The sequence below is a fragment of the Cyanistes caeruleus genome, unplaced genomic scaffold (genome assembly GCF_971803275.1).
Source record: "Cyanistes caeruleus unplaced genomic scaffold, bCyaCae1.hap1.1 HAP1_SUPER_30, whole genome shotgun sequence".
Taxonomy (NCBI): Eukaryota; Metazoa; Chordata; class Aves; order Passeriformes; family Paridae; genus Cyanistes; species Cyanistes caeruleus.
Window position 1 is genome coordinate 3,157,601 of NW_028256295.1, and position 27,134 is coordinate 3,184,734.

The 27,134-nt window shown below is 53.4% G+C and overlaps 4 protein-coding genes across 5 annotated transcripts in view; 3 read left to right on the top strand and 1 right to left on the bottom strand.

The window, feature by feature from the left end:
• LOC111922621 (uncharacterized) overlaps nucleotides 1-27,134 on the top strand; it is an 813,543-nt gene that overhangs the window by 585,907 nt on the left and 200,502 nt on the right. The gene's annotated exons all lie outside the window — the stretch shown is intronic.
• LOC111945726 (uncharacterized) overlaps nucleotides 1-27,134 on the bottom strand; it is a 555,958-nt gene that overhangs the window by 169,680 nt on the left and 359,144 nt on the right. The window contains exons 10-11 of the mRNA XM_086874769.1: nucleotides 22,375-22,382; nucleotides 9,116-9,558 (exon numbers count right to left, since the gene is read on the bottom strand). Coding sequence (XP_086730895.1) covers nucleotides 9,116-9,558; nucleotides 22,375-22,382 — 451 coding nt within the window. The remainder of the gene's footprint in view (nucleotides 1-9,115; nucleotides 9,559-22,374; nucleotides 22,383-27,134) is intronic.
• Nucleotides 537-27,056, top strand: LOC147645312 (olfactory receptor 14J1-like). 2 transcript variants are annotated; one of them, XM_086874850.1, is made up of 3 exons: nucleotides 537-642; nucleotides 24,726-24,850; nucleotides 25,950-27,056. In XM_086874850.1, exons 2-3 carry the CDS (start codon nucleotides 24,820-24,822, stop codon nucleotides 26,903-26,905), a joined length of 987 nt encoding a protein of 328 aa, XP_086730976.1. In that variant the 5' UTR covers nucleotides 537-642; nucleotides 24,726-24,819; the 3' UTR covers nucleotides 26,906-27,056. The 2 variants fall into 2 exon arrangements, with proteins under 2 accessions (XP_086730976.1, XP_086730974.1); XM_086874848.1 differs by lacking the exon at nucleotides 537-642 and adding an exon at nucleotides 22,847-23,687.
• LOC111943705 (olfactory receptor 14A16) lies at nucleotides 1,927-2,892 on the top strand. Its single transcript, XM_023946624.2, has one exon. The coding sequence runs from the start codon at nucleotides 1,927-1,929 to the stop codon at nucleotides 2,890-2,892; it is 966 nt and encodes a 321-aa protein (XP_023802392.2).

A 27,134-nucleotide genomic window follows, 5' to 3' on the forward strand; every position in this document is an offset into this window, starting at 1 on the left:
TGTGGGGCAGGGCTGCTCCCAGCTCCAGTCCTGCCTGGGCACAGCTCCAGAGGACACTTCCCAAAAGAAGGTGAGACTGGAATTGCTGTAAAGATCAGGAGCTTTCCTGAGACTGTTTTCAATGTCTTGCTTTAAGCAGGGTGGGAAAGCTGGGATGATGACAAAAAGATTTTTGCTTTTTATATATGTTTAATATATTTTTAGATCTGTAAACTATTATTATGTAGTTATAAAATGATAATCCTTAATTAACTCTATTAAACTACTATTATATACTTATATAACTATTATCATTAATTAATTCTGGTATGTTTCCTAACCTTTCTCTTAGATTTTAGAACTATAATCTCATCTTCTAAATAGATTTCTGAAATACTGTATAGTCTTATCATCAGGGAGAGGAGCTACAAGAAGAACATTTTGTTTTTTAACCAGAATATGAACAGTCATAACAGAAAGTGGGGCAAAGAAACCCTTGGACCTACTCCAGTGGGTTGACCCTGGGGTGTGTAACTGGGGCAGCTGAATCTCCTATTGAATGTTTCTGTTAAATATCCTAATTAATCAATCTTAATAAATTGTTGAAATAAGGGGCCGGGTGTGCCTCAACCCCACTGGGACACCTGGAAGTTTCCAATAAAGGTCTGGTTTTTACTTTACTGTTCTAACACTGTTGCAAAGGTTTGGGTTTTTTTTTTCTCTTTTGATTATAGACAACAAAGGGGATGAGAGAAGCAGAAGAGGAATTGTAATCCCAGAATCACAGAACATTCTGAGTTGAAGGGGACACACCAGGAACAGCAAAGTAATGTTGGAACATTTACAGAGATGTCAGAATTGTAAGTTTAAGTGCTCAGTCTCTGCTGGGAGCCTCCTAAACAGCCTAAATGCACTGCTCTGATATTGTCATTGGTACCTGGGGCTCTCAGGGAGGCTCTGGCATCTGCAGCAGCTGAGTCAGGCCCTGCCCTTGGGATTGCTGCCAGGCAGGTGTGTCCATGGGAATGGGGTGTCCCAGCTTCCCTGTCACCTGTGGGGCTGTGGGCAAAGCAGTCCATGGCAAAGGGGAATGAGCTGAGCCCCCTCCCTGAGATCCCATCATGGGCACACCTGGGGATCTCCTTGCTGTGTCCTTCCAAGCTCTGAGCTGCCCTCCTGGCTGCAAATCTGTGCCAGAGCCTCTCAGAGTTCCCTGAATGTCCCACGGGGAAGGGCAGAGATGCCACAGCTGAGGAAATGCTGTTGGCTCTGCCAAGGGAGCTGTGAGTGTCTTTGGCAGAGGGGGGTGCTGAGACCTTGCCCAGAGACCTTTAGAGAGGGTGAGACATTCAGGGATCCCTCTGCTCTGGGCAGGGTCTGGTTTATGCCAGGGTGACACAGGAGTGTGATTGTGCTCTGATTCCAGCCAAAGGTGCAAACCCAGGGAGTTGGGAACAAGCCCATCCAGCCCCTCACCTTCCCTAAGCCACAGGGAATCCTTTGCCTCTCACATCTCTCAGTGGGAAATTCTGAGTGCAGCTGAAATGCTGGGGATTTCTGACCTCAGAGAACCAAGAATGGTTTGTGGGCAGGGAAAGAATGCCTAAAATTTCTTCCTGCTCTCAATATCTTTAGAAGTGGGAGTAAACATGGCAACAAGGCCTTCTGCTTTAAGAGTGATTCCCCTGACAAATCCTGAATATCCAGCTTTTTCCCTCTGTCACATGGCCACAAACCCAGGGCAGCAGGGCAGGGATGGCTCCTGGAGAGTCCCCAGGCACAGGCCTGGCTGCTCCTGGCACACTCAGACAGCACAGCTGGAGCTCAGTCAGGGACCTGGGTGAAGATTTTCCCAGAGCAGGAACAAGGGTGGGTGAGTCCCAGTCTCTCCTGATTTTTCACTGCTCTTTTTCTTCATGAACAGGTCCCCATGTGCAACCACAGCAAATGTCCAACAGCAGCTCCATCAGCCACTTCCTCCTGCTGGCATTGGCAGACACGCGGCAGCTGCAGCTCCTGCACTTCTGCCTCTTCCTGGGCATCTCCCTGGCTGCCCTCCTGGGCAATGGCCTCATCATCAGCGCCGTAGCCTGCAGCCACCACCTGCACAGCCCCATGTTCTTCTTCCTGCTCAACCTGGCCCTCACTGACCTGGGCTCCATCTGCACCACTGTGCCCAAAGCCATGCACAATTCCCTCTGGGACACCAGGACCATCTCCTACACAGGATGTGTTGCACAGGTTTTTCTGATTATCTTCTTCCTTGGATCAGAGCTTGCCCTGCTGACCATCATGTGCTACGACCGCTACGTGTCCATCTGCAAACCCCTGCACTACGGGACCCTCCTGGGCAGCAGAGCTTGTGCCCACATGGCAGCAGCTGCCTGGGCCAGTGCCTTTCTCTATTCACTGCTGCACACAGCCAATACATTTTCCCTGCCCCTGTGCCATGGCAATGCCCTGGGGCAGTTCTTCTGTGAGGTGCCCCAGATCCTCAAGCTCTCCTGCTCCAAATCCTATCTCAGGGAACTTGGGCTCATTGCAGTCAGTGTCTGTTTGGTATTTGGCTGTTTTATGTTCATTGTTTTCTCCTATGTGCAGATCTTCAGGGCTGTGCTGAGGATCCCCTCTGAGCAGGGACGGCACAAAGCCTTTTCCACCTGCCTCCCTCACCTGGCTGTGGTCTCTCTGTTCATCAGCACTGCCATATTTGCCTACCTGAAGCCCCCCTCCATCTCCTCCCCATCCCTGGATCTGGCAGTGTCAGTTCTGTACTCGGTGGTGCCTCCAGCCCTGAACCCCCTCATCTACAGCCTGAGGAACCAGGAGCTCAAGGCTGCAGTGTGGACACTGATGACTGGGTGGTTTAAAAAAACATTAAACTGCTGGCCAATTTCTGTAAATCACTTGTAATAAAAGTCAACTTTGATACTTCTTGTTTTAATGTTGGAGGTTCTTTTTCTTCAATTTACTTTCTAATATTGTGCACAATGAAATGTTATTGTTTGTGCCATTTCTCATTTTATTTCTCTCTTCACCTCCACTGTGGCCGCAGACTGTGCCAATGAGGGGCTGTGCCCTTGGTGGCTTTAAATGAAATAAAGGATCTCCCAGCAGTTTTCTCCAGAGATGCCCCTTTTGTTCCCTTCTCTGGAGCTGCAGCAGCAGTGTCTGTGTGCAGAGCTGGGGGCAGATCAGTGCTGGCACAGCAGCTGTGCCCAGGAGCAGCAGCACTTGGTGTTGCCAGTGCTGCTCCCGTGCCACTGCCCCGCTGCCCTCCTGGCCCTGGTGTTGCTGCAGGGCCTGAGTGCTCTCGGGGCCGGGCACAGCCCTGGGGGTGGCAGTGCCGGGGCTGCAGCAGGGACAGGCCATGGGCACTGCTGGGGCAGCGCTGACGCCTCAGGGCAGGGCCTGGGGGCTCCAGGCTCCTTGCCCAGGCTCTCTCAAGAACACGGCCAGGCCAAAGCTCAGCACAGAAAACCCCCGTGAGCAGCCCCAGGCTGGCCGTGGGCAGGCTGGGGGCAAACAGCATGGCTGGGGCTCTGCAAGGTCCCTGGGGGAGACGGGAAGGAGCAGCAGAGCAGGGGCTGATCCATCCCCACTGCGCTGGACACCCCAGGGCAGCGTCCCAGAGCGTCCTCATGGAGCTGCCAACAACATCCCCCCTGTGCAGCCCTGGCCTCTCCCCCAGCTCAGAGAGGTGCTGCATCCTTGCAGGCACAGCCACGGCAGCACTGGCTCAGGAGCCCCTGTTTGCACTGCCCAGAGCAGGCGTCAGCACCCCCATGGTGCTGCTGTGGGGAGATGAACCTGAGGGAGCACAAATGCCATCAGCCCCTGGGGCCAGGAAGGGCTGGGGGACAGGAGGGAAACCACTCAGGTTTGTCGTGGCCTCTGAAGTCACACAGAAAGTTTGTTCCCATGATCTGTGAGTTTCCTGTGCCACTGCAGACGTTGTTGCTCAGAGCCAAGGCTGCCTGGCAGCCACCCCCAAACTGCCCTGAGCATTTCCTTTGCTTCACCTTTGCTTTCTTTACTCTTCCCTGCTCCAGATTTCTTCCTGTTGCCCACCCCTGTTCCCTGCCCTGCTAACAGCCCATCCCTGTTTGCCCTTTCCTCTTTGGCCCCACTCCCCATTTCAGTTCCCAGTTGGCACCACAGGAATGTCCCCTGGGGAGCAGGATCATCCTACAAGTGCTTCAGGAATTGTCTGCAGGGTCCTGCAGGGCCTCGTGCTGCTCCCTTGCCAGAGGCAGCACAGGCCAGGGGGGCACATCTGGGCTGCTGTGTCGGGCTCTGGGGCTCCCTGTTCTGGGCAAGGAGGAGGAGCTGGAGAGGCTCTGCAGGACTGACAGGATGGGCTTTGGGACCTGTGTGGAGAAGCTGAGGGACCTGGGCTGCTGCACCTTCTGAAGAGGAGGCCTAGGGCTCATCCTGCACCTGCTCCAAGGGTGGTTTGAGAGAATCACAGAATCAGCAAGGTTGGAAAAGACCTTGGAGATCATCAAGTCCGAATTGTACACTGACACACCTTGTCTTCCCTGAGCCTCCAGGATAAACAACCCCAGCTCCCTCAGCTGCTCCTTACAGGACTTGTGCTCCAGACCCCTCACCAGCCTTGTTGCCCTTCTCTGGACACGCTCCAGCCCCTCCATGGCCTTCCTAAATTGGGGGCCCAGAACTGGACACAGCACTTGAGGTGCTGCTCAACCAGTGCAGAGTAGAGGGGAGGAATCCCTGCCCTGCTCCTGCTGGCCACACTGCTCCTGATCCAGGCCAGGAGCCATTGGCCTCCTTGGCCACCTGGGCACACTGCTGGCTCATGCCCAGCCTGCTGTCCATCAGTGCCCCAGCTCCCTTTCTGCCTGGCTGCTGTCCAGCCACTCTGTCCCCAGCCTGGAGCACTGCAGGGGTTGCTGTGGCCAAAGTGCAGGACCTGGCACTTGGACTTGTTAAACCTCACCTTGTTGGGTTTGGGCCCTGGATCCAGCCTGTCCAGCTCCCTGTGCAGAGCCCTCCTACCCTGCAGCACATCAACACTCCCAGCCAACCTGGTGTCACCACGGTTCCATGGGGCCCTAGAGTGTCATAATGGTCTCCAGGATTCCATGAGGCCTCCCAGGGTCACAGTGTCCCTTTGGTTCCATGGGACTCCTTGGTGTAACAAAGTCCCTTGGATCCTTGGGCCCCACAGTGTCACAATGGCACCTTGGTCCCCCAACACCCTGCAGTGTCTCAGTGGATCTTTGCTTCCATGAGGTCTCTCAGTGCAGCAATGCTCTCCTTGGTTCCACAGTGTCACCATGGCCTCTTGGTCCCAAGGGCACCATGGTGTCAAACATGTTTCCTTCATTCCATGAGTCCCTGAGGAGCAACACTGTCCCCTTGGTTCCATGGGGCCCTGCAGTGTCCCAATGGCCCCATCATGACACGAGGTCCTGCTCTGTCACAATGCTCTGCATGGTTCCACAAGGCCCTGCAGTGTCACAGGGGCCTCTTGGTTCCATGAGCCCAAGGAAGAGGTGGCCTCTGGAGTAGCAAAATTCATTAGCATTCTCCAGGTGGCTGAGGATCCGTCCTCCTTAGAACAGGAATGAACAGAAATGGGCACAGCTTTCTGGCTATCCCAGCTTTGGGATGGGCCCTGGGCCTGGAGCAGGAGCAGCTCCTGAGAGCCCCAAGACCAGGGCTCTTGTGCTGGCCTGGGCAGATGAGATGGCAGGAGGGGCTGCAGAGCTCTCAGCACCTCAGGGAGAGGGGAGCAGGGCACCCAGGGAGCCTCCTTTTCCCTTGGCCAAGCACCTTCCCCCATGGCTGGGGCTGAGGCCTCTCTGAGCTGCAGCTGCTGCTGTGCCCTGCAGAGGGGCTGAGGCCGTGGGGCAGTGCCCAGAGCAGCCGGCCCTGAGCAGAGCTGTGGGGCCAGAGCCGGCTGCGCTGTGCTGGGGAGAGGCCCTGGCTGCTGTTGAGAGCTCAGGGCAGCTGGGACAGCTTGGAGGGAGCTGGGCTGGGCTCAGAGAGCCTGCCAGAGAAACCAGCAGTGTCCATCTCAGCCTGTGTGAGGGTGCAGGGGCAGGACTCATTGGCTCAACGAAGCCACACATTGTCACAATGGTGTCCATGATACCATGAAGCCCCGCAGTGTCACAATGGACCTTTGGTCCCACGGAGCCCCCAGAGTCACTGTGGTCCACTTGCCTCCATGTGGCCCTGTTATATCACAATGGATCCTTGGTTCCATGGAGCCTCACAGTGTCAGAATGTTCTGCTTGGTTCCATGGAGCCACCCTGCGTCAGAATGTTCTGCTTGGTTCCATGGGGCCCTGCAGTGTCACAATGGCCCCTTGGTTCCATGGGGCCCTGTGCTGGTGCATTCCCCCCTCCCCTTCTCAGGCCGCCCTGCCAGCTGAGAAATGCTCCTTGGGCCTGGGCCTTGGCCAACAGCCCCTGGGCTCAGCTCCTCTGCAGCTCATCAGAAACACTGTCTGCTCCCAGGCACTGCTGCTGCCCAAGCAGCTCCTGCTTGCTTCAGGAGCAGCCCTGGGAACTGTTCCTGTTCCCTGCGTGGCACAACATCCCTGTTCTCAGCCTTGCAAAGAAAGCTGTTGATGCCAAGTGCGGCCAGGATGAAACATTGCTGTGCCTGAAGCCCCTCTCTTGGGGCCCTACAAACAGCGCTCCAAAAGGAGCCCCTTGCAGCTCTCCTGGGCCAGCCACCTCCCTCGGAGTGGGGCCTCTGTGAGCCGGGAACTCTCCCGTTTGCTGCACTCGGGGCACCCCCAAACAAGGACGGAGCCTGGGCCGATCCCTCCACTCCTCCAGGCTCAGCCCTTGGCCTGCTGGGGAGATGCCAAAGCATCCGCAGGGAGCATTTCCCTGCCCTGCAGGGGAATTTCTCACAGCTGCCTTGCACTGCCTCTTTGTGTCTGTGTGCACACACCAGTGCTGTGCCCTGGCAAATGTGGCAGAAATGCTGCTCTGGGAGGGGCTGGAGTGCCTTGGAGATCTGAGTCAGTCAGGCCTGTGGGTGAGGGTAAGTCATTAGGTAAAAGCTAAGTTAAATGCTGCCTAGTGTTGCTCTTTTTAAAGTTTAATATAAGTTATAAGCTAAGTTGAATATTGTTAAGGATTATCCCTCTGTTAAATCAAAAAGTCATAGGTTATAAATTGGGTTAAATCCAGTAAATGCTGTTGTTTTACTAAATTGTGGCATTGGAGGTTTCAGTTAAGGTTAAGGTATAACTGAAGTCCTGTTAAGTTTGACCTCTGTTAAGTGAGCCAACTCTGGGATGTTATCATGTGTTGTCATACAGCTGTACTGTGATGTCACAGAAGACTCTGATGTCAAAAATTCAACCTGTGATATCACAGTCTGTTCTGTGACGTCACATCCAGGTCTGTGATGTCACAGAGCCACCCTCTATGATGTCAGTCTCTGCTCAATGGCCTCACACCATCCTTTATGATGTCACAGCCAGCTCTGTGATGTCATAACCCCATCAGTGATGTCATACAACCATCTCTGTGATGTCATACAGATACCCTGTAATGTCACAGCACATACTTTGACCTCAAAACCAGGTCTATGAGGACATACAGCCATGCTATGATGTCACAGCCATCTCTATGATGTCACACAGTCCCCTCTATGATGCTGTAGCTGCTCAGTGACCTCACACAACAAACTCTGTCATGTCACAGCCCCATCTGTGACCTCACACAGCCCACTCGGAGCTGTCACACAGCCCCTTTCTGACATCCCAGCTGCTCTGGGGCTCCAGGACACAGCCACAGAGGTGCTGCTGTGACACAGCCCCCTCTGGCACATCCCACAGCCCCTGGCAGTGCTGAGCCCCTGGCAGCTCTGTCTGGGCCTGCTCTCTGTGTCCCTGAGCTGCCCTGGCAGGGCCCCAGCCCTGCTGGGCTGTGCTCAGGAGCTGCTCCTGGCCAGAGCTGTCTCCCTGTTGTTATGGTTTGTTCCCATGGCAACATCTGCCCCATTGTTATGGTCTGTTTCCATGGCAGCCATAACCAGCCCCTGTTGCTATGGTCAGTCCCTTGGCAGCTCCATGGAGACCCCATGCCAGGGGTGGTTGCCATGGACACCAGCTCAGACCTGGAGCCAGAGTCCATTGCCATGGCAACCATTTGCAGTCCCATTCCCAGGCTCATGGGATCTCAGAGCCACAGAATTGGCTGAGTTGGGAGGGAGCCATGGGGATCCTCCAGTCCAACTGCTGGCCCTGCACAGGACACCCCAACAATCCCAGCCTGGGCCTGGCAGCGCTGGCCAAACGCTGCTGGAGCTCAGCCAGCCCTGGAGCTGGGAGCCTTCCCTGGGGAGCCTGTTCAGTGCCCCAGCAGCCTCGCGGGAAAAACCTTTTCCTCACATCCAGCCTAAACCTGCCCGCCTCAGCTCCAGCCGCTCCCTCCACTCCTGGCCCTGGGCACCAGAGGGAAGAGGTTCCCGCAGCCCCCAGCCAGGGACCCGCTCCCAAGGCTGCTGCCATGGCAACCAGGCCTGGCACCAGCTGGGATGCTCGGTTTCCATGGGCTGGGCTTCAGGAATGGCATTCCTCAATTTCCTGCTCCTGCTGAAACCGTGCTGCTGCTCACTTCCCTCCCATCTCCCATGGAAAGCACAAAAGACAAAGATCCCAGGCTGGGATAAGAACAATTTATTGAGAACAGCAACGAGATAAGGCAAAAACAGGAACAGAAACAATTTTGGTAACAGAAAGGATAAGACAAACCATTCACAGGGAAAACTAAAATACCACCAACTGACTCTTCCTGGCCACGTATTTCCTCCTGCCAAGAAAGGACACCCTTCTCTGGTGAGAGAGAGAGAGTCCTTTTCCTGCCCCTGGCAATGACCTGAGATGGGATTGAATATAATGGACCATGATCACAGTCTCACATTCTTTGATCCCACATCATGACATTGCCATGGGCAGGAAAAGATACAGGTGTCTTCCCAGCATGGATCCCAGGGAACACGGATCACCAGGTCTCTTCCCAGTGTGGATTCTCCATGGGCAGATGAAGCTGGAGAAGTGCACAAAGCTCTTCATGTATTTTGAGGCACTTGCAGGGCTTCCCTTACCGGTGCCTCCGTTGGTGTCTGCCAAAGTTAGACCTGTCTGAGAAGCTCTTCCCACACTGGGTACACTTGTAAGGCCTCTCCCCAGTGTGGATATGTTTGTGGGTATTGAGGTTGGATCTGTGGCTGAAGCTCTTCCCACATTCCCCACACTTGTAGGGCCTCTCCCCAGTGTGGATGCGTCGGTGGGTGATGAGGTGGGAGTTTCGCTTGAAGCCCTCCCCACAGTCAGGGCAGCGGAAGGGCCTCTCATCCGTGTGAATCCGCTGGTGCAGGAGGAGATTGGAGCTGGTCTTAAACCTCTTCCCACACTCGGGACACTCATAGGGCCTCTCCCCAGTGTGGATGCGCTGGTGGATGACAAGTTGGGACTTGAAGCTGAAGCCCTTCCCACATTCCCCACACTCGTAGGCCCATTCCCCAGTGTGGATCATCTGGTGGCGGATCAGGCTGTTGCTCTGGCTGAAGCTCTTCCCACACTCCAAGCACTTGTAGCGCTTCTCCCCATCCTGAAGCTGCTCATGGACCACCAGCTCAGAGCCCTGGCTGGATCTCTGGCCGCCTTCCCGGCACAGGGTGGGTCTTTCCTCCTCAGAGCACCCTGGGATGGGTTTGGAGCCCCTCCTCCTGCGGGATCTCTGGGGATTTCCCTCCCCACTGGATTCCTGCACTGTGGAGCTGCTCAAAACAACCTCTTCCACGAGGTTCTGCCGTGGGGATTTGTCCTCCCTGGTCTCCATCCTCAGCTCCTTGTCTGGGGGAGGAAGGACAAGGAGAGGATGGGATTTGCCTCCGTGCCAGAGGGAAGGGGAAGGAGATCCCCCCCAGTGCATCCCCGGCAGGACGGTGTCGGCAGCAGGGTTGTCCTGCAGCCGGGGGCCAGGCTGGGCTGGGAGATGGAGCAGGAGAGAGGGGGAAAGGGGCACTGACTTCCTGCTCACCTGCCTGGATGTTCTGGGGCATCTTCCTCTTCCTTGCAGCCTTCTCATCCATCCAGCCAAAGTTTGGGATGGGGAAATCCTGGTTTGGGAGAAAACAAGGAATGAGCACGTTGAGTTTGAAGGTCCCTCTGTCCAAGTCCCTGTCTAGAAGTCACCGGGAATCTGGGGTGTCTTGATTTAAAAGGAAAGGTGTTTACTAAGGAAAGGAGAAGCCTCCATTGAAATTGATAAAAATGTAAGCAACAGCCCTTTCCAAATTATTATAATCTTGATTTCAAAGTGATCCCAGATAAAAATATAGGAATAACAGTTCTTTACTAAAGAAATTAAAATGAAAATGCAGCAGTACAATAGAAAAAACCCACAAAAAAAACAGCACTCTGAAAGAGTCAGAATACAACCTGATACCCTGTTGGTCAGGGTGCTGGTAGCAGTCTGATTAAATAGTGGCTGCAGTCCTCCTGGAGTGACTGATGTGCTTCTGTTGAAGCAATGATCCCATAGAAGATTGTAGCTTACCTCTGAAGTTCCGGTGCTGTAGATGAGTCTGGTCTCTCCTCTGGGAATCCAGTGGAGAAAGACTGCCTGTGGTGCTTTGATGCTCTGATTATATCCATGCAGGAATGCTTGGCTCCTCCCCCTGGGTGGAGCATCTCACAATGGGATGATGTCATTTTATCATTCCTGCACTGAGACTCAATGGCCCATTAACAGAAGATATCCCCTTGGAGGAAGGATGGGTGGTGGAAGAGATAAAGAACATTGCCCCACCTGGTTTTAACAGCTGGCCCATTAACAGAAGACATCCCCCAGTTATGAGGGATGGCTGATGAAAGAGATAAAGAAAACTGCTCCTCTAGTTTTTAACAGATGTTGACAGAATACATGCTTTTGGTTGAATCTTGCATTGCAACCCAAGACATGGGGTACATAAAAATTGTACACCACCAAAATCTGGCCCAGAAAATGCCTCCCAGGAGTTCTAGTTCCATCTCTGTTCTCTCCCTTTTGGTGTTCAGGCTTTCACCCCTGTCCCAGCTGCTGGGGGTCACACTTGTACTGTGGGTCCCCTGTCCACTCGGTCCCTGACCTCTTCTTGCTGCTGTGAGTGCCAGGAATTTGAAAACTTCCTCCCATTTCCATCTCCCCACTTAGGGATGCTGGAAGTTTTTGGGGTCCCAGGGTCCCTGCTCCCCTTATTCCCTTTTTGGGGTTGCAGGGGGACCAAGGAGACCCCCCCTGGCCCTCTCTATGCAATTGAGGGTCCCACGAATCATGGTGCTCCTCCTCTCTGGGCTCCCCACTTTGGTGTCCCGGGGGACACAGGGCTCTGCTCCTCCAGGCTGCCTCTGCCAGCAGCTGCCACTGGGAACCCCAAATGTCCCCCTAAAGGACATTTTCTTCTCAGCCTTGGTGTTCTTCATTCTCCAACAATCACCCCCAAAAACCCAACCCAGGAAGCCCCCAGGATATCTGGGCCGGGCTCCCCCTCCCTGGTCACCTGTGGGATAGGGGGGGTTTTGATCCCATGGATGGGGGGACTGTGAATTCAGGGAGTGAATCCCAGCTTGACTGGGATATGCTGGACCTGAGATCATACTGGGATAACAAGCACCTAACTGGGATTACTAGGACTGTCTGGGAATGGCTATGGACATGCTGAGAGCAGCTGGGATATACTGGGCGTGTCTGTGATCATACTGGGGATGACTGGGAACACACTGGGAACAATGGGAACCATGCTGGGGACAACTGGGAGCAACTGGGAGTGACTGGGTCTACACTGGGGGCAGCTGGGCATGACTGCAACCTTGCTGGAAGCAGCTGGGATCATCTGGGAAGCGACTGAGACTATACTGGGGCCAACTGGGTGCAACTGGAATCACGCTGGGAGGAACAGGGAGCAACTGGAACCATCCTGAGGGTAACTGGCATCGTACTGGGATCACAGTGGGAGCAGTTGGGCCATACTGGGCAAGACTGGGACCATACTGGCAGCAACTGGGACTGCACTCAGGGTGACTGGGAGTGGCTGGGAGCAACTGGGATCAGGCTGGAAGCACCTGAGGAGTGATTGAGAGCAACTGGGATATACTGGGAGAGACTGAAACCACAGTGCAGGTAAATGGGAACAACTGGAACCACACTGGATAATTCTGGGAGCAGCTGTGCCCATGCTGGGGTCATACTGGGATCCTACTGGAACTAGCTGGGATCATACTGGGAGTGAGTGCAAAGGTGCTGGCTGGGACTGGAACCATACTGGAGGTGACTGGGAGCAACTGGGCCTATCCTGGGAATGACAGGGAGTCACTCTGGCCATGACTGGAATCATGCTGGAAGGATATGGGAGTGATTGGAACCATACTGGGGGTGACTGGGTGTAACAGCAAATACTGGAAGTGACTGAGATTGTAGTGGGAGTGACTGGGAGTCACTGGGATGCTTGGCTCCTCCCCCTGGCTGGAGCATCTCACAATGGGATGATGTCATTTTATCAGTCCTGCAGTGAGACTCAATGGCCCATTAACCGAAGATATCTCCCTGCAGGGAGGATGGGTGGTGGAAGAGATAAAGAACACTGCCCCACCTGGTTTTAACAGCTGGCCCATTAACAGAAGATATCCCCCCAGTTATGAGGGATGGGTGATGAAAGAGATAAAGAAAACTGCTCCTCTAGTTTTTAACATGGTGATAGAATACATACTTTTGGTTACATCTTGCATTGCAACCCAAGACATGGGGTCCATAAAAATTGTACACCACCAAAAATTGGCCCTGAAAATGCTTTCCAGAAGTTTTCCATTTCTGTTCTCTCCCTTTTGGTGTTCAGGGTTTCATCCCTGTCCCAGCTGCTGGGGGTCACGCTTGTACTGTGGGTCCCCTGTCTACTTGGTCCCTGACCTCTTCTGGATGCTGTGAGTGCCAGGAATTTTAAAAGTTCTTCCCATTTCGCTCTCCCCACTTAGGGATGCAGAAAGTTTTTGGGGTCCCAGGGTCCCTGCTCCCCTTATTCCCTTCTTGGGCGTGCAGGGGGACCAAGGAGTCCCCCCTGCCCCTCTCTATTTAATTGATGGTTCCTCGAATCATGGCACTCCCCCTCTCTGGGCTCCCCACTTTGGGGTCCTCGGGGACACAGGGCTCTGCTCCTCCAGGCTGCCTCTGCCAGCAGCTGCCACTGGGAACCCCAAATGTCCCCCTAAAGGGCATTTTCTTTTCAGCTTTGGTTTTCTTCATTCTCTAATCATCACCCCCAAAAACCCAACCCAGGGACCCCCCCAGGATATCTGGGCCGGGCTCCCCCTCCCTCGTCACCTGTGGGATGGGGGGGTGATGATCCCACGGGTGGGAGGGGGCTGTGAATTCAGGGAGTGAATCCCAGCTTGACTGGGATATACTGGGCCTGAGATCATACTGGGATAACAAGCACCTAACTGGGATTACTAGGAGTGTCTGGGAATGGCTATGGACATGTTGAGAGCAGCTGGGATATACTGGGAGTGTCTGTGATCATACTGGGGATGACTGAAAACACACTGGGAACAATGGGAACCATGCTGGGGACAACTGGGAACAACTGGGAGTGACAGGGTCTACACTGGGGGCAACTCCAGCTGGGCATAACTGGGACCATGCAGGGAGCAGCTGGGATCATCTGGGGAGCAACTGGAACTATACTGGGGCCAACTGGGTGCAACTGGAATCACGCTGGGAGGAACAGGGAGCAACTGGAACCATCCTGAGGGTAACTGGCATCCTACTGGGATCACAGTGGGAGCAGTTGGGCCATGCTGGGCAAGACTGGGACCATACTGGCAGCAACTGGGACTGCACTCAGCGTGACTGGGAGTGTCTGGGAGCAACTGGGATCAGGCTGGAAACACCTGAGGAGTGATTGAGAGCAACTGGGATATACTGGGAGAGACTGAAGCCACAGTGCAGGTAAATGGGAACAACTGGAACCATGCTGGATAATTGTGGGAGCAGCTGTGCCCATGCTGGGGTCATACTGGGATCCTACTGGAACTAGCTGGGATCATACTGGGAGTGACTGCAAAGGGGCTGGCTGGGACTGGAACCATACTGGAGGTGACTGGGAGCAGCTGGGCCCATCCTGGGAGTGACAGGGAGTCACTCTGGCCATGACTGGAATCATACTGGGAGGGCCTGGGTGTGACTGGAACCATACTGGGGGTGGCTGGGTGCAACAGCTCATACTGGGGGTGACTGAGATTGTAGTGGGAGTGACTGTGATCATTCTGGAAGTGTTTTTCTGTAGATCTTCTGTCTTTCTGGTCTCTTTTTATTCTCTTTCCTATCCTACGTACCTGGAATATTTTTGGATATCTTAATGTTACCCAAAATCTTAAGGGTTAACACTTTTTAGGTTAAATGAGCTAAGTTTGCAAAGTTAAGGCTATGGGAAGAGTTCTTTGTGCAGTTGGATGTTGTATTAAACCCTTTGCCATAGTTCCTTGATTGTCTGTATTTCGTCAGTTAAATTTTGTGTCATTTTGACCTCTTAGCTCAGTTGGTCAGAGCATGGTGCCAGTATCACCGAGTTTGTGGGTTCAATCCTTGTGTGGGCCATTAACTTAAGAGCTGGACTTGATGGTCCTTGTGGGTCCCTTCCTACCAAGAATATTCTTTGCATCTGTCCATGCTGAGAAGATCTGGTGGGTGTTTCTCCTGTGCACCAAATTCAAGCACAGGAACCTTTGGTTACCACCAGCATTGAAGTGTTCTGGGCTGTTACAGCCCTGCAGGCTCACAGTGGCCTCTTGTTTCCATAAGGCTTCAGACTGTCCCACTGGTCCCTTGGTTCCATGGGCCCAAGAGTGCCACAACGATCCCCTTGGTTCCACAACTTCCCATGATGTCACACTGGCCCCTTGGTTCCATAAGGATCTGGAGTGTCACACAGGTTTATGGCATTTGTCCTTGCTGCCCCTCACATCCCACTGCCCCACAAAGAGCCCCGAGCCACCCGTGAGGGACAGGCCCTGCTGGGCCAGGCCTGGGCTCAGGGCTTGGCCTTTCTGCTTCCTCCAACCCAGCCAGGGCTTGCTCAGCATTGCAGTTCCCTGCTCAGAGCCTTTGGCTCCCGGCAATCCTGGCCTCCAGGATCTGTTCTCACCAGTCCCTGGGGAGCCTTTGGCAGTCCCTGCCCTCAGCTGGGCTGATTGAAGCTCCAAGGGACTTGGAGTTTTGCTTCTGACGCCTTGAGCAGCTTCTTCAGCCTGAAGGAGGGACAAAGGAAGATCAGAGAAAGGAGAAAGAATCACGAGGTCAAGCACTCCCTGAATTCACAGCTCTCCACCTGTGGGATCATCACCCCCATGCCACAGGTGACTGGGGAGGGAGAGCTCAGCCGAGACATCCTGAGGGGTTGGGTTTTTTGAGGCGGATCTTTGAAGAATGAAGAACTCCAAAGCTGAGTGGAAAATTCCCGTTGGGGGGATACTGGGGTGTCCCAGCATCCCTAAGTGGGGAGATGGAAACAGGGGGAACTTTTCAGATTCCTGGTACTCCCAGCAGACTGGACATGGCAGGAACCTAGTAGACGTGGGACCCCCATACACACGAGACCCCCAGCAGCTGGGACAGGGGGGAAACTCTGAACACCAAAGGGGAGAGAACAGAGATGGAGAACTCCTGGGAGGAATTTTCAGGGCTGAATTTTGGTGGTGTAAAATTTTTATGGACCACATGTCCTGGGCTGCAATGCAAGATGTAACCAAAAGTATGTTTTCTATCACCATCTGTTAAAACCTGGTAGAGCAGTTTTCATTATATCCTCCATGACCCATCCCTCATAACAGGTGGATATCTTCTGTTAATGGGCCAGCAGTTAAAACCAGGTGGGGCAGTAATCTTTATCTCTTCCACCACCCATCCTTCCTCCAGGGGGATATCTTCTGTTAATGGGCCATTGAGTCTCAGTGCAGGACTGATAAAATGACATCATCCCATTGTGAGATGCTCCACCCAGGGGGAGGAGCCAAGCATTCCTGCATGGATATAATCTGAGAATCAGAACACCACAGGCAGTCTTTGTCCACTGGATTCCCAGAGGAGAGACCAGACCCATCTACAGTGCCAGAACTTCTGAGGTAAGCTACAATCTCCTATGGGATCATTGCTTCAACAGAACCACATCTGTCACTCCAGGAGGACTGCAGCCACCATTTACTCAAACTGCTACCAGCACCCTGACCAACAGGGTGTAAGGTCCTGACTCTGTTGGTGCGTTGCTTTTTGTTGTGTGTGTTGGTTTTTTTTTTTTTTCGTACTGCTGCATTTTCATTTTCCTTTCTTTAGTAAAGAATTTATATTCCTTTTCCCATATTGTTACCTGAGAGCACTTTGGTTTCAAGATTATAATAATTCGGAGGGGATGGGATGCTTACATTTTTTATCAATTTCAGTGGTGATTTCTGCCTTCCTTAGCAAACTCCTTTCAAACTAAGTCACGTCAGAGGCCCAGGTGACTTCTAGAGATGGGCTTGGTAAGAGGGACCATCAAACTCAATGTGCTCATTCCTTGTTTTTTCTCAAACCAGAAGTTTCCAATCCCAAACCTTGGCTGGATGGAGAAGCAGGCTGTGAGGAAGAGGAAGATGCCCCAGGACACCCAGGCAGGTGAGCAGGAAGTCAGTGCCCCTTTCCCCCTCTCTCCTGCTCCATCTCCCAGCCCAGCCTGGCCCCCGGCTGCAGGACAACCCCGCTGCCGACGCCGTCCTGCCGGGGACGCACTGGGGGGATCTCCTTCCCCTTCCCTCTGGCACGGAGGCAAATCCCATCCTCTGCTTGTCCTTCCTCCCCCAGACCAGGAGCTGAGGATGGAGACCAGGGAGGACAAATCCCCACGGCAGAACCTCGTGGAAGAGGACGTTTTGAGTGGCTCCACAGTGCAGGACTCCAACAGGGAGGAAAATCCCCAGAGGTCCCGCAGGAGGAGGGGCTCCAAACCCATCCCAGGGTGCTCTGAGGAGGAAAGACCCACCCTGTGCCGGGAAGGCGGCTGGAGATCCAGCCGGGGCTCTGAGCTGGTGGTCCATGAGCAGCTTCAGGATGGGGAGAAGCCCTACAAGTGCTTGGAGTGTGGGAAGAGCTTCAGGTTGAGCACTAAACTGATCTGCCACCAGATGATCCACACTGGGGAGAGGCCCTACGAGTGTCCTGAGTGTGGGAAGAGGTTTCAGAGGAGCTCCAATCTCGTCCTGCAGCAGCGGATTCACACGGATGAGAGGCCCTTCCGCTGCCCCGACTGTGGGGAGGGCTTCAAGTACAACACCCACCTCATCAGGCACCGGCGCATCCACAATGGGGAGAGGCCCTACACATGTGCACAGTGTGGGAAGAGCTTCACCCGGAGCTCTAACTGGACCAGACCAACGGAAGCACTGGTAAGGGAAGCCCTGCGATTGGTTCAAGTGCAGGAAGAGCTTTGTGCACTGCTCCAGCTTCATCTCACATTGGAAGACTGACATTGGGAAGAGACGTGGTGATCCATGTTCCCTGTTATCCATGCTGGGAAGACACCTGTACCTTTTCCTGCCCGTGGTAATGACATGATGTGGGATTAAAGAACATGAGAGTCTGGCCATGGTCCTGTCAGTATATTCAATCCCATCTCAGGTCATTGCCAGGGGCAGGAAAAGGGCTCCCTCTCTCTCACCAGAGTAGAAGGGTATCCTTTCTTGGCAGGAGGAAATGCATGTTCAGGAAGAAACAGTCGGTGGTGGTTTAGTTTTCCCTGTGAATGGTTTGTATTATCCTTTCTGTTACAAAACGTATTTCTGTGTCTGTTTGTTCCTTATCCCGTTGCTGTTCTCAATAAATTGTTCTTTTCCCAGCCTGGGATCTTTGCCTTTTGTGCTTTCCATGGGAGGTGGGAGGGAAGCGAGCAGCAGCGCGGTTTCAGCAGGAAATTGGGGAATGCCATTCCTGAAGCCCAGCCTGTGGAAACCGAGCATCCCAGCTGGTGCCAGGCCTGGTTGCCATGGCAGCAGCCTTGGGAGCGGGTCCCTGGCTGGGGGCTGCGGGAACCTCTTCCCTCTGGTGCCCAGGGCCAGGAGTGGAGGGAGCGGCTGGAGCTGAGGCGGGCAGGTTTAGGCTGGATGTGAGGAAAAGGTTTTTCCCGCGAGGCTGCTGGGGCACTGAACAGGCTCCCCAGGGAAGGCTCCCAGCTCCAGGGCTGGCTGAGCTCCAGCAGCGTTTGGCCAGCGCTGCCAGGCCCAGGCTGGGATTGTTGGGGTGTCCTGTGCAGGGCCAGCAGTTGGACTGGAGGATCCCCATGGCTCCCTCCCAACTCAGCCAATTCTGTGGCTCTGGGATCCCGTGAGCCTGGGGATGGGACTGCAAATGGTTGCCATGGCAACAGGCTCTGGCTCCAGGCCTGAGCTGGTGTCCATGGCAACCACCCCTGGCATGGGGTCTCCATGGAGCTGCCAAGGGACTGACCATAGCAACAGGGGCTGTGATGGTTGCCATGGAATCAGAACATAACAACAGGGGGCTGGTGATGGTTGCCTACCAAGGATCAGATTTGTTACAGGCCCTCAGAAGGGCTCCATGGGGACATTCCATGAGTCTCCAGGCTGTTCAGGAGCCAGAGTGTCACAGCCAGAGACAGGGGCTCCACAGAGACCTCCCAGGGATTTCTGGGGATGCTGAAGAGCCCTGTGGTCACACAGAGTCACAGTAATTCCATGGTGACATCCCAGGGGACCCTGGGCTGCAAAGGCACCGCTCTGTCACAGGCACTACCGGGGGCTCCATGGTAACATCCCAGGAGTCCCCAGGCTGCCAAAGTGCTGGGATGTCACAGACACTCCCAGGGCTTTGTTTCATGCGCTAAGTGGGATCTTCAGTCAAATGCTTTATTTCTTTATTGGAGAAACTCCTGCTGAGTCATGAGATGGAGAAATGACACCCAGCAGCCACCAGGGATCCCCAAACCCCTTCAGGTCACCTAGACTTTTAAATTCCTTCTAAGGCAGGGGACTGGGAGCAGCTGGATTCAATCCCAGCCCCAGAGTTTGTTAAAGGTTTATGTGTGCTGATTGGACAGGTGGAATTGAACCATAATGCAATTTTCCCCACAGGATTAACAATGGAATATCAGATATATTTATACAAATGCCACTGTGACTGATTCTGGCATGATTAGACAGATTTATTTACACCACAGAGTAAATAAAGAAAAAGAGTTATTTACTCCACAGTACAGAAGCTATAACAATTATTAGACTATAGTGCTCTAGGAAACAATTTTGAAGTGAACAGGGCTTTGCTGGAGTTATTTGAGCCCATTCCAGGCACAGCCTCCTGCTCCAGCAGGAACTGCCTTTCCTGTGCCATGGCCAGGGCAGATCCTGCTGCAGGAAAAGCCCCAGGCCAGCCCCAGCCCAGGGAAGGGCTCCGGCACAAGTGCAGAGTGCCGTGCTGGGAGCTGTGCCAGGGACAGCCTGAGGCACCAAAGGCACCTTGGCAGCAGCAGCTGCTTCCAGGCCATGGCCAGAAGGCTCCCTTGGCACCCCGGCCTGGTGGCCAGCACTGCAGAGCTGCTGCTTCAGGGCTCATTTCTGGCTGGGCTCTGAAAAGCCACTGCTGCTCCAGGAGCCTGACTGGGAAGCAATTGACCCCAGCACCTTGGGGACAAGATAATAATGAAACAACTCTTCATGGCAGCAGAGACAAGGCAGGGGCAGAGGAAAGGGGAGAGCCAGGCCCAGGGGACATGGCTGCAATGGTGATGGCTGTGAGGTCAGTGCCACTGCAGCAGCCTGGCTGGCCCTCAGCAGACATTCTGGCCAGGTGCACTGTGAGGGCACCCAGCACATCAGAGAACCCACACAACAGTAATTCCATCCTTGGGGAGAGGAGGGGCTTTCACTGTGTCAGGTTGCACAGAGCTCCTGCTCATGGAGCATTCCTGGGATGGGGCATCCATTTCTCTGGAAAAGCAGTTACAGTTTCGTGCCATTCTCATTGTAAAATATTTCCTCCTTCTAACAAATCTAAATCCATTCTTGTTCACTTTAAAGATACTGATCCTTTTTCTGTCACTGGAAGATTTGGTAGAAAATAATTTTGACCAGTGTTTCCATTTTTACAAACCATGTAGAGAACCCAAAAATCTCCCAGGATGGGGTTTGGAGGCCTCATCACATAAGCAGCAGGTAGAGGCTGAAGGCCCTGGGCTGTGAAGCTGCAAGGCCCTGCCAGAGGCAACTTGTGCAGCCCTTTGGCCATGGCTGCTGGCCCTGGGCCTGAGGCCAGCAGGGGACAAGTGACCCTGGCAGCCCTGGGGCCTCATTGCCTCCTTGTCCCTGCTCAGCAGCCTGGCAGGGGCCGCCCCATGGTGCTGCCCTTGGCATTGCACATCCCCACATGCCAGTGGCCCGGGAAGAGCCCTGAGCAATGAGGGAGGGACAGCATCTGCCTTGCCAGGGGCTGGGGCTCAGCCCTTGGCCCTTGCCATTCCTGAAACACATCCAGCTTTGCTCAGCACCACAGACACCTTTCCCTTGCTTGTCCCCAGCTGCCATCAGGGCCTCCAGTCTTCTGCTCTGCCTGGAACCTGGGGACGCTTTCTCACTCGTGTCTCTCATTTCAACTACAAGAAACTTCAGTGCTTCCATCTGACTCGGAGCTCTTGAGGAGTTTCTGGAGCACACTCTGAGGGACTGAGTGTGATGCCAAGAGCCCCAAAGGCCCGAGAGGGTGATGAAAGTGCTGGTGCTGTGTCTGTGCTGCTGAGCTGGGCCGGGCTCCTGGCCCAGAGGCAGCTCCTGGCAAGGGCAGCGCTGCAGAGAGACAGCTCTGGCCAGGAGCAGCTCCTGAGCACAGCCCAGCAGGGCTGGGGCCCTGCCAGGGCAGCTCAGGGACACAGAGAGCAGGCTCAGACAGAGCTGCCAGGGGCTCAGCACTGGCAGGGGCTGTGGGATGTGCCAGAGGGGGCTGTGTCACAGCAGCACCTCTGTGGCTGTGTCCTGGAGCCCCAGAGCAGCTGTGATGTCAGAAAGGGGCTGTGTGACAGCTCCGAGTGGGTTGTGTGAGGTCACAAATGGGGCTGTGACATGCCAGAGTTTGTTGTGTGAGGTCACTGAGCAGCTACGGTATCACAGAGGGGACTGTGTGACATCACAGAGCTGATTGTGACATCAAAGAGAGGACTGTGACATTAGACATTAGATATATGACACCACAGAGCAGGCTGTGCCACCACTGATTGATTGTGTGACATCACTGAGCAGACTGTGACACCACATGGTGGTGATATGAAATCCTAGAGTGGGCAGTGACATCATAGAAAAGCCATGTGACATCTCAGGACAGGTTGTATGACATCACAGTGCTGACTGTGACATCACAGAGTGAACAATGACATCAAATGTGGCTGTGTGACATCACGAGGTGGTTTTGTGGCATATGGGAAGAGCTGTGACTTCACAGAAAGGTGGTGTGACATCCTGGGGCAGGTTGTGTGACACCACTGAGTGGGCTGTGATATCCCAGGTGTCTGTGTGACATCTCAGGGGGCTCTGAGAGGTCACTGGGGAGAAGTCCAGAGAAGTCCAACGCTGCCCTTGCAGCAGCCTGTGTGCACAGAAACACTTCCAAGGCTCTCTGCATTTCCCTTCCCTCACTCTTGCCTCACTCACACACCTCCCAACAACCCACTTGGTGCTTTCAGCTGCAAGGAGTTCAAAGCTTGTCTGTCCTTCAGCAGCTGCTCTAATTCTGCCTTCAGCCAACTCTGGGGCTGTGTTTATTGTAGAACTCCCTGTGTGTCTGAAACATTCCTTGTGTGGCTCTGCCTTGGGGAAGGGGAACCTCCTTGGTGGCACCTTGGGCTTGGCACACACTTGAGGAGGGTGTCTGTTTTCCATGGGGAAACTCAGCAGTTTTAGATTGCTAAAATGAAAGAAGGAAAACCCCTCTTTGCCTGAGTGCAGCCAGTTCTGTGAGCAAAGCAGGTCCCAGGGGAGGGAGGAGAGACAGGATGGGGCTGGGGAATGTGGAGCAAGGTTGTCCCCACTGGGTCAGACCTCAAGGCACAGCTTCTCTGACCTGGCCAGACCTCCTTAGGAGAGACCCTGGATCAATATCCATCACTGAATGCTGCAATCACCTCTGCTCTAAAGAGAACAGGAATAAAAGACACCTTTAAAATAGGAACAGATATTTCTTAGAAGCTCTTTGAACTATTTTTCCATAAGTATTGTAGGAAACTTTCCTAAGAACGGAGCAAGACCAGAGGGAAATCAAGGCACAGCCATGGTTTGTTAGGACTTGCTTGATCCTAATGAGCCCTGTGGTGCATTTGGAGCTGAGCCCTTGAACCTCAGGGCCTGAGAGGAGATTGCACAAACCTTTCCAGGAGTCCAAGTCAGAGGAAAAACCCAAAGTGTCTCCAAGAATTAATGGGTGCCACTGAGGTCCATCCCCAACACAGGCTCCTCATGGACTCCTTGGAGGAGAGAACTGGAGGCCAGGATTGCAAAAAAACCTCCCAGAGACTCAGTGTGGGAAGGAAAATCCAAAGTAGCTGAAAAAGCCCTGAGTATCTCAAAGTATTGATGAGCCCCACTGAGTGTCAATGCAAAGCTCCCAAGGGACTCGTTAAAGCAGATAATTGGGGCCAGGATTGCACAAACTTCTCAGAGACTCAGTGTGGGAAGGAAAAAGGAAAGTGCCTTAAGAACCTGAAGTACCTTGAAGCATTAATGAGCCCCACTGAGTGTTGTTACTGACAAAGGCTCTCAAGGGACTAATTACAGCAGATAATTGGAGGCCAGGATTGCACAAAGCTCTCAGAGACTCCAAAGCAAAAGCCAAAGTCCTTTGAAAAAGCTGCAGTCCCTGGGAGCATGAAGGAGCCCCCCAGGGCCATTCCTGAGCAAGGCTCCCCAGGGACTCCTTCCAGCAGATCCCTGAGGCCACTGGCATGTGGGCTAGGGGGGATGCTGAGGGCAGGCCAAGGGGGTGACAGTGGCCAGCCTTGCTGGGGCTGTGCCAGGAGGCCCCAGGGCCTCAGGACAAGGTGTCTCCTCACAGCCCTTGCTGGCACAGCTTTGGCTGCTGTGGCCCAGGGCACCAAGCCTTGGCTTCTCTTTGTCCCCAGCTGTCATCAGTGCCTCCAGTTCTCTGCTCTGCCTGCGGCCTGGGGACACTTGCTCAGTCACATCCCTCAGTGGGACCCATTAAAAGTGAAAGAAACTTTGGAGTTCCATTCTAACTTGGAGTTCTTGAGAGCTTTCTTCCCCTCCCTGTCAGGGACTGATGTTCAGGGCCTCAGCACAAAGCCCCAAGAGGCTCATTAAAGTCCTGCTGCTGTGTCTGTGCTGCTGAGCTGGGCCGGGCTCCTGGCACAGAGGCAGCTGCTGGAAACCAAGAAGAGCTTCAAAAGCACATTTCTCTTGCTGAGCAGCTCTTCTGCCAGCCCAGCAGGGCTGGGGCACTGCCTGCAGCCACCCTGGGCACAGCCCAGAGGCACAGAGAGCTTCAATCAGTCAGGGCTGGGAAGGGGCTGAGAAGTGCCTGGGGCAGAATCCCTGCCAGCCCTTGGCACAGGAAGCCTCTGGCTGCAGGACAATGCAGCTGCAGCTCCTGGAGGCATCTCCTAAAGCTGGAACATGCCAGTGCCTACAGACTCTGTGAGTACATTCTCTGCCTGTCCCTTGTGCAGAGCAGCCAGGGGTGCCCAGGGCTGTCCTGCAGAGCAGGGTCCTGCAGCCCAGGGCGCTGTGCTGGGGCAGGGACTCTGCTGCCTGCCAGGGACAGCTCTCAGCCGGCCCGGGGAGCTGCTCCCAGCGCTGGGGAGAAGCTGTGGGGGGAAGGAGCCACCCTGAGCAGGGCAGGGGCTGCTGCTGAGAGGGGCTGTGTGGGGCAGGGCTGCTCCCAGCTCCAGACCTGCCTGGGCACAGCTCCAGAGGACACTTCCCAAAAGAAGGTGAGCCTGGAATTGCTGTAAAGATCAGGAGCTTTCCTGAGACTGTGTTCAATTTCTCTCTTTAAGCAGGGTGGGAAAGTTGAGATGATAGCAAAAAGTTTTTTGCTTTTTATGCATTTTTAATATATTTTTAGATCTGTAAACTATTATCATGTAATTATAAAATTTTAATTCTTAATTAACTCTATTAAACTATTATTCTATAGCATAGTATAGTATAGTATAGTATAGTATACTATACTATACTATACTATACTATACTACACTATTATATTATATTATATTATATTACATTTATATTATAATTAAGGACAACTATTATCCTTAATTAACTCTAATATGTTTCCTAACCTTACTCTTAGATTTTAGAACAATAATCTGATCTTCTAAATAGATTTCTGAAATACTGTATTGTCTTATCATCAGGGAGAGGAGCTACAAGAAGAACATTTGGTTTTCTAACCAGAATGTGAGCAGTCATAACAAAAAGTGGGGCATAGAAACCCTTCGACCTACTCCAATGGGTTGACTCAGGGGTGTGTAACTGGGGCAGCTGAATCTCCTATTGAATGTTTCTGTTAAATATCCTAATTAATCAACCTTAATAAATTGTTGAAATAAGGGGCCGGGTGTGCCCCATCCCCACTGGGACACCCAGAAGCTTCCAAAAAAGGTCTGGTTTTTACTTTACTGTTCTAACACTGTTGCAAAGGTTTGGGGTTTTTTTCTCTTTTGATTATAGACAACAGGGGGATGAGAGAAGCAGAAGAGGAATTGTAATCCCAGAATCACAGAACATTCTGAGTTGAAAGGGACACACCAGGATCAGCAAAGTAATGTTGGAACATTTACAGAGATGCCAGAATTGTAAGTTTGGGTGCTCAGTCTCTCTGCTGGGAGCCTCCTAAACAGCCTAAATGCGCTGCTCTGATATTGTCATTGGTATCTGGGGCTCTCAGGGAGGCTCTGGCATCTGCAGCAGCTGAGTCAGGCCCTGCCCTTGGGATTGCTGCCAGGCAGGTGTGTCCATGGGAATGGGGTGTCCCAGCTTCCCTGTGACCTGTGGGGCTGTGGGCAAAGCAGTCCATGGCAAAGGGGAATGAGCTGAGCCCCCTCCCTGAGATCCCATCATGGGCACACCTGGGGATCTCCTTGCTGTGTCCTTCCAAGCTCTGAGCTGCCCTCCTGGCTGCAAATCTGTGCCAGAGCCTCTCAGAGTTCCCTGAATGTCCCACGGGGAAGGGCAGAGATGCCACAGCTGAGGAAATGCTGTTGGCTCTGCCAAGGGAGCCGTGAGTGTCCTTGGCAGAGGGGGGTGCTGAGACCTTGCCCAGAGACCTTTAGAGAGGGTGAGACATTCAGGGATCCCTCTGCTCTGGGCAGGGTCTGGTTTATCCCAGGGTGACACAGGAGTGTGATTGTGCTCTGATTCCAGCCAAAGGTGCAAACCCAGGGCAGTTGGGAACAAGCCCATCCAGCCCCTCACCTTCCCTAAGCCACAGGGAATCCTTTGCCTCTCACATCTCTCAGTGGGAAATTCTGAGTGCAGCAGAAATGCTGGGGATTTCTGACCTCAGAGAGCCAGGAATGATCTGTGGGCAGTAAAACAATTCCTAAAACCAGCTCCTGCTATACTTGAGAAGTGTGTGCAGATGGGAGCAAGCCCTTCTGCATTAGAAGTGATTCCCCTGACAAATCCTGAATTTCCAGCCTTTTCCCTCTCCTGCATGGCCACAAACCCAGGGCAGCAGGGCAGGGATGGCTCATGGAGAGCCCCAGGCACAGGCCTGGCTGCTCCTGGCACACTCAGACAGCACAGCTGGAGCTCAGTCAGGGACCTGGGTGAAGTTTTCACAGAGCAGAAACAAGGGTAGGTGAGTCCTAGCGGGGTAATCTACAGGGAATGGCCCAGGTTTGGCTCAAAGCAGCCTCTCCTGACTTGCCACTGTCCTTTGTCCATGAACAGGTCCCCATGTGCAGCCACAGCAAATGTCCAACAGCAGCTCCATCAGCCACTTCCTCCTGCTGGCATTGGCAGACACGCGGCAGCTGCAGCTCCTGCACTTCTGCCTCTTCCTGGGCATCTCCCTGGCTGCCCTCCTGGGCAACGGCCTCATCATCAGCGCCGTAGCCTGCAGCCACCACCTGCACAGCCCCATGTTCTTCTTCCTGCTCAACCTGGCCCTCACTGACCTGGGCTGCATCTGCACCACTGTGCCCAAAGCCATGCACAATTCCCTCTGGGACACCAGACACATCTCCTACACAGGATGTGCTGCACAGCTCTTTTTTTTTGTGTTTTTTGTCTCAGCAGAGTATTTCCTCCTGACTATCATGTGCTACGACCGCTACGTGTCCATCTGCAAACCCCTGCACTACGGGACCCTCCTGGGCAGCAGAGCTTGTGCCCACATGGCAGCAGCTGCCTGGGCCAGTGCCTTTCTCTATTCACTGCTGCACACAGCCAATACATTTTCCCTGCCCCTGTGCCATGGCAATGCCCTGGGCCAGTTCTTCTGTGAAATCCCAAACATTCTTAAGCTCTCCTGCTCCAAATCCTACCTGAGGGAACTTGGGCTTCTTTTTTTTTCTATCTGTTTAGCACTCGGCTGTTTTGTGTTCATTGTTTTCTCCTATGTGCAGATCTTCAGGGCTGTGCTGAGGATCCCCTCTGAGCAGGGACGGCACAAAGCCTTTTCCACCTGCCTCCCTCACCTGGCTGTGCTCTCCCTGGTTATCAGCACTGTCATGTTTGCCTACCTGAAGCCCCCCTCCATCTCCTCCCCATCCCTGGATCTGGCACTGTCTGTTCTGTACTCAGTGGTGCCTCCAGCCCTGAACCCCCTCATCTACAGCCTGAGGAACCAGGAGCTCAAGGCTGCAGTGTGGACACTGATGACTGGATGGTTTCAGAAACATTAAACTCCTGGAACATTTCTGCAAATCACTTGTAATAAAAGCCACCTTTGATATTTCTTATTGGTTTAATTTTGGAGGATCTTTTCTGTTGTTTTACTTATCAATATAAGTAAATATATCCACAATAAAATGTCATTATTTGTGCCATTTCTCATTTTGTTTCTCCTTCCACCTTCCTTGTGGTCACACACTATGCCAATGAGGGGCTCTGCTCTTGGTGGCTTTAAAGGAA

What these genes read in the sequence shown, in the direction of transcription:
- LOC111943705 (XM_023946624.2), top strand. Translation starts at nt 1,927, where the DNA reads ATGTCCAACAGCAGCTCCATCAGCCACTTCCTCCTGCTGGCATTGGCA.
- LOC147645312 (XM_086874850.1), top strand. Translation starts at nt 24,820, where the DNA reads ATGTTGGAACATTTACAGAGATGCCAGAATT. An exon ending in TTTACAGAGATGCCAGAATT is followed by an intron (nt 24,851 to 25,949) that starts GTAAGTTTGGGT and finishes GTCCATGAACAG; the next exon opens with GTCCCCATGTGCAGCCACAG.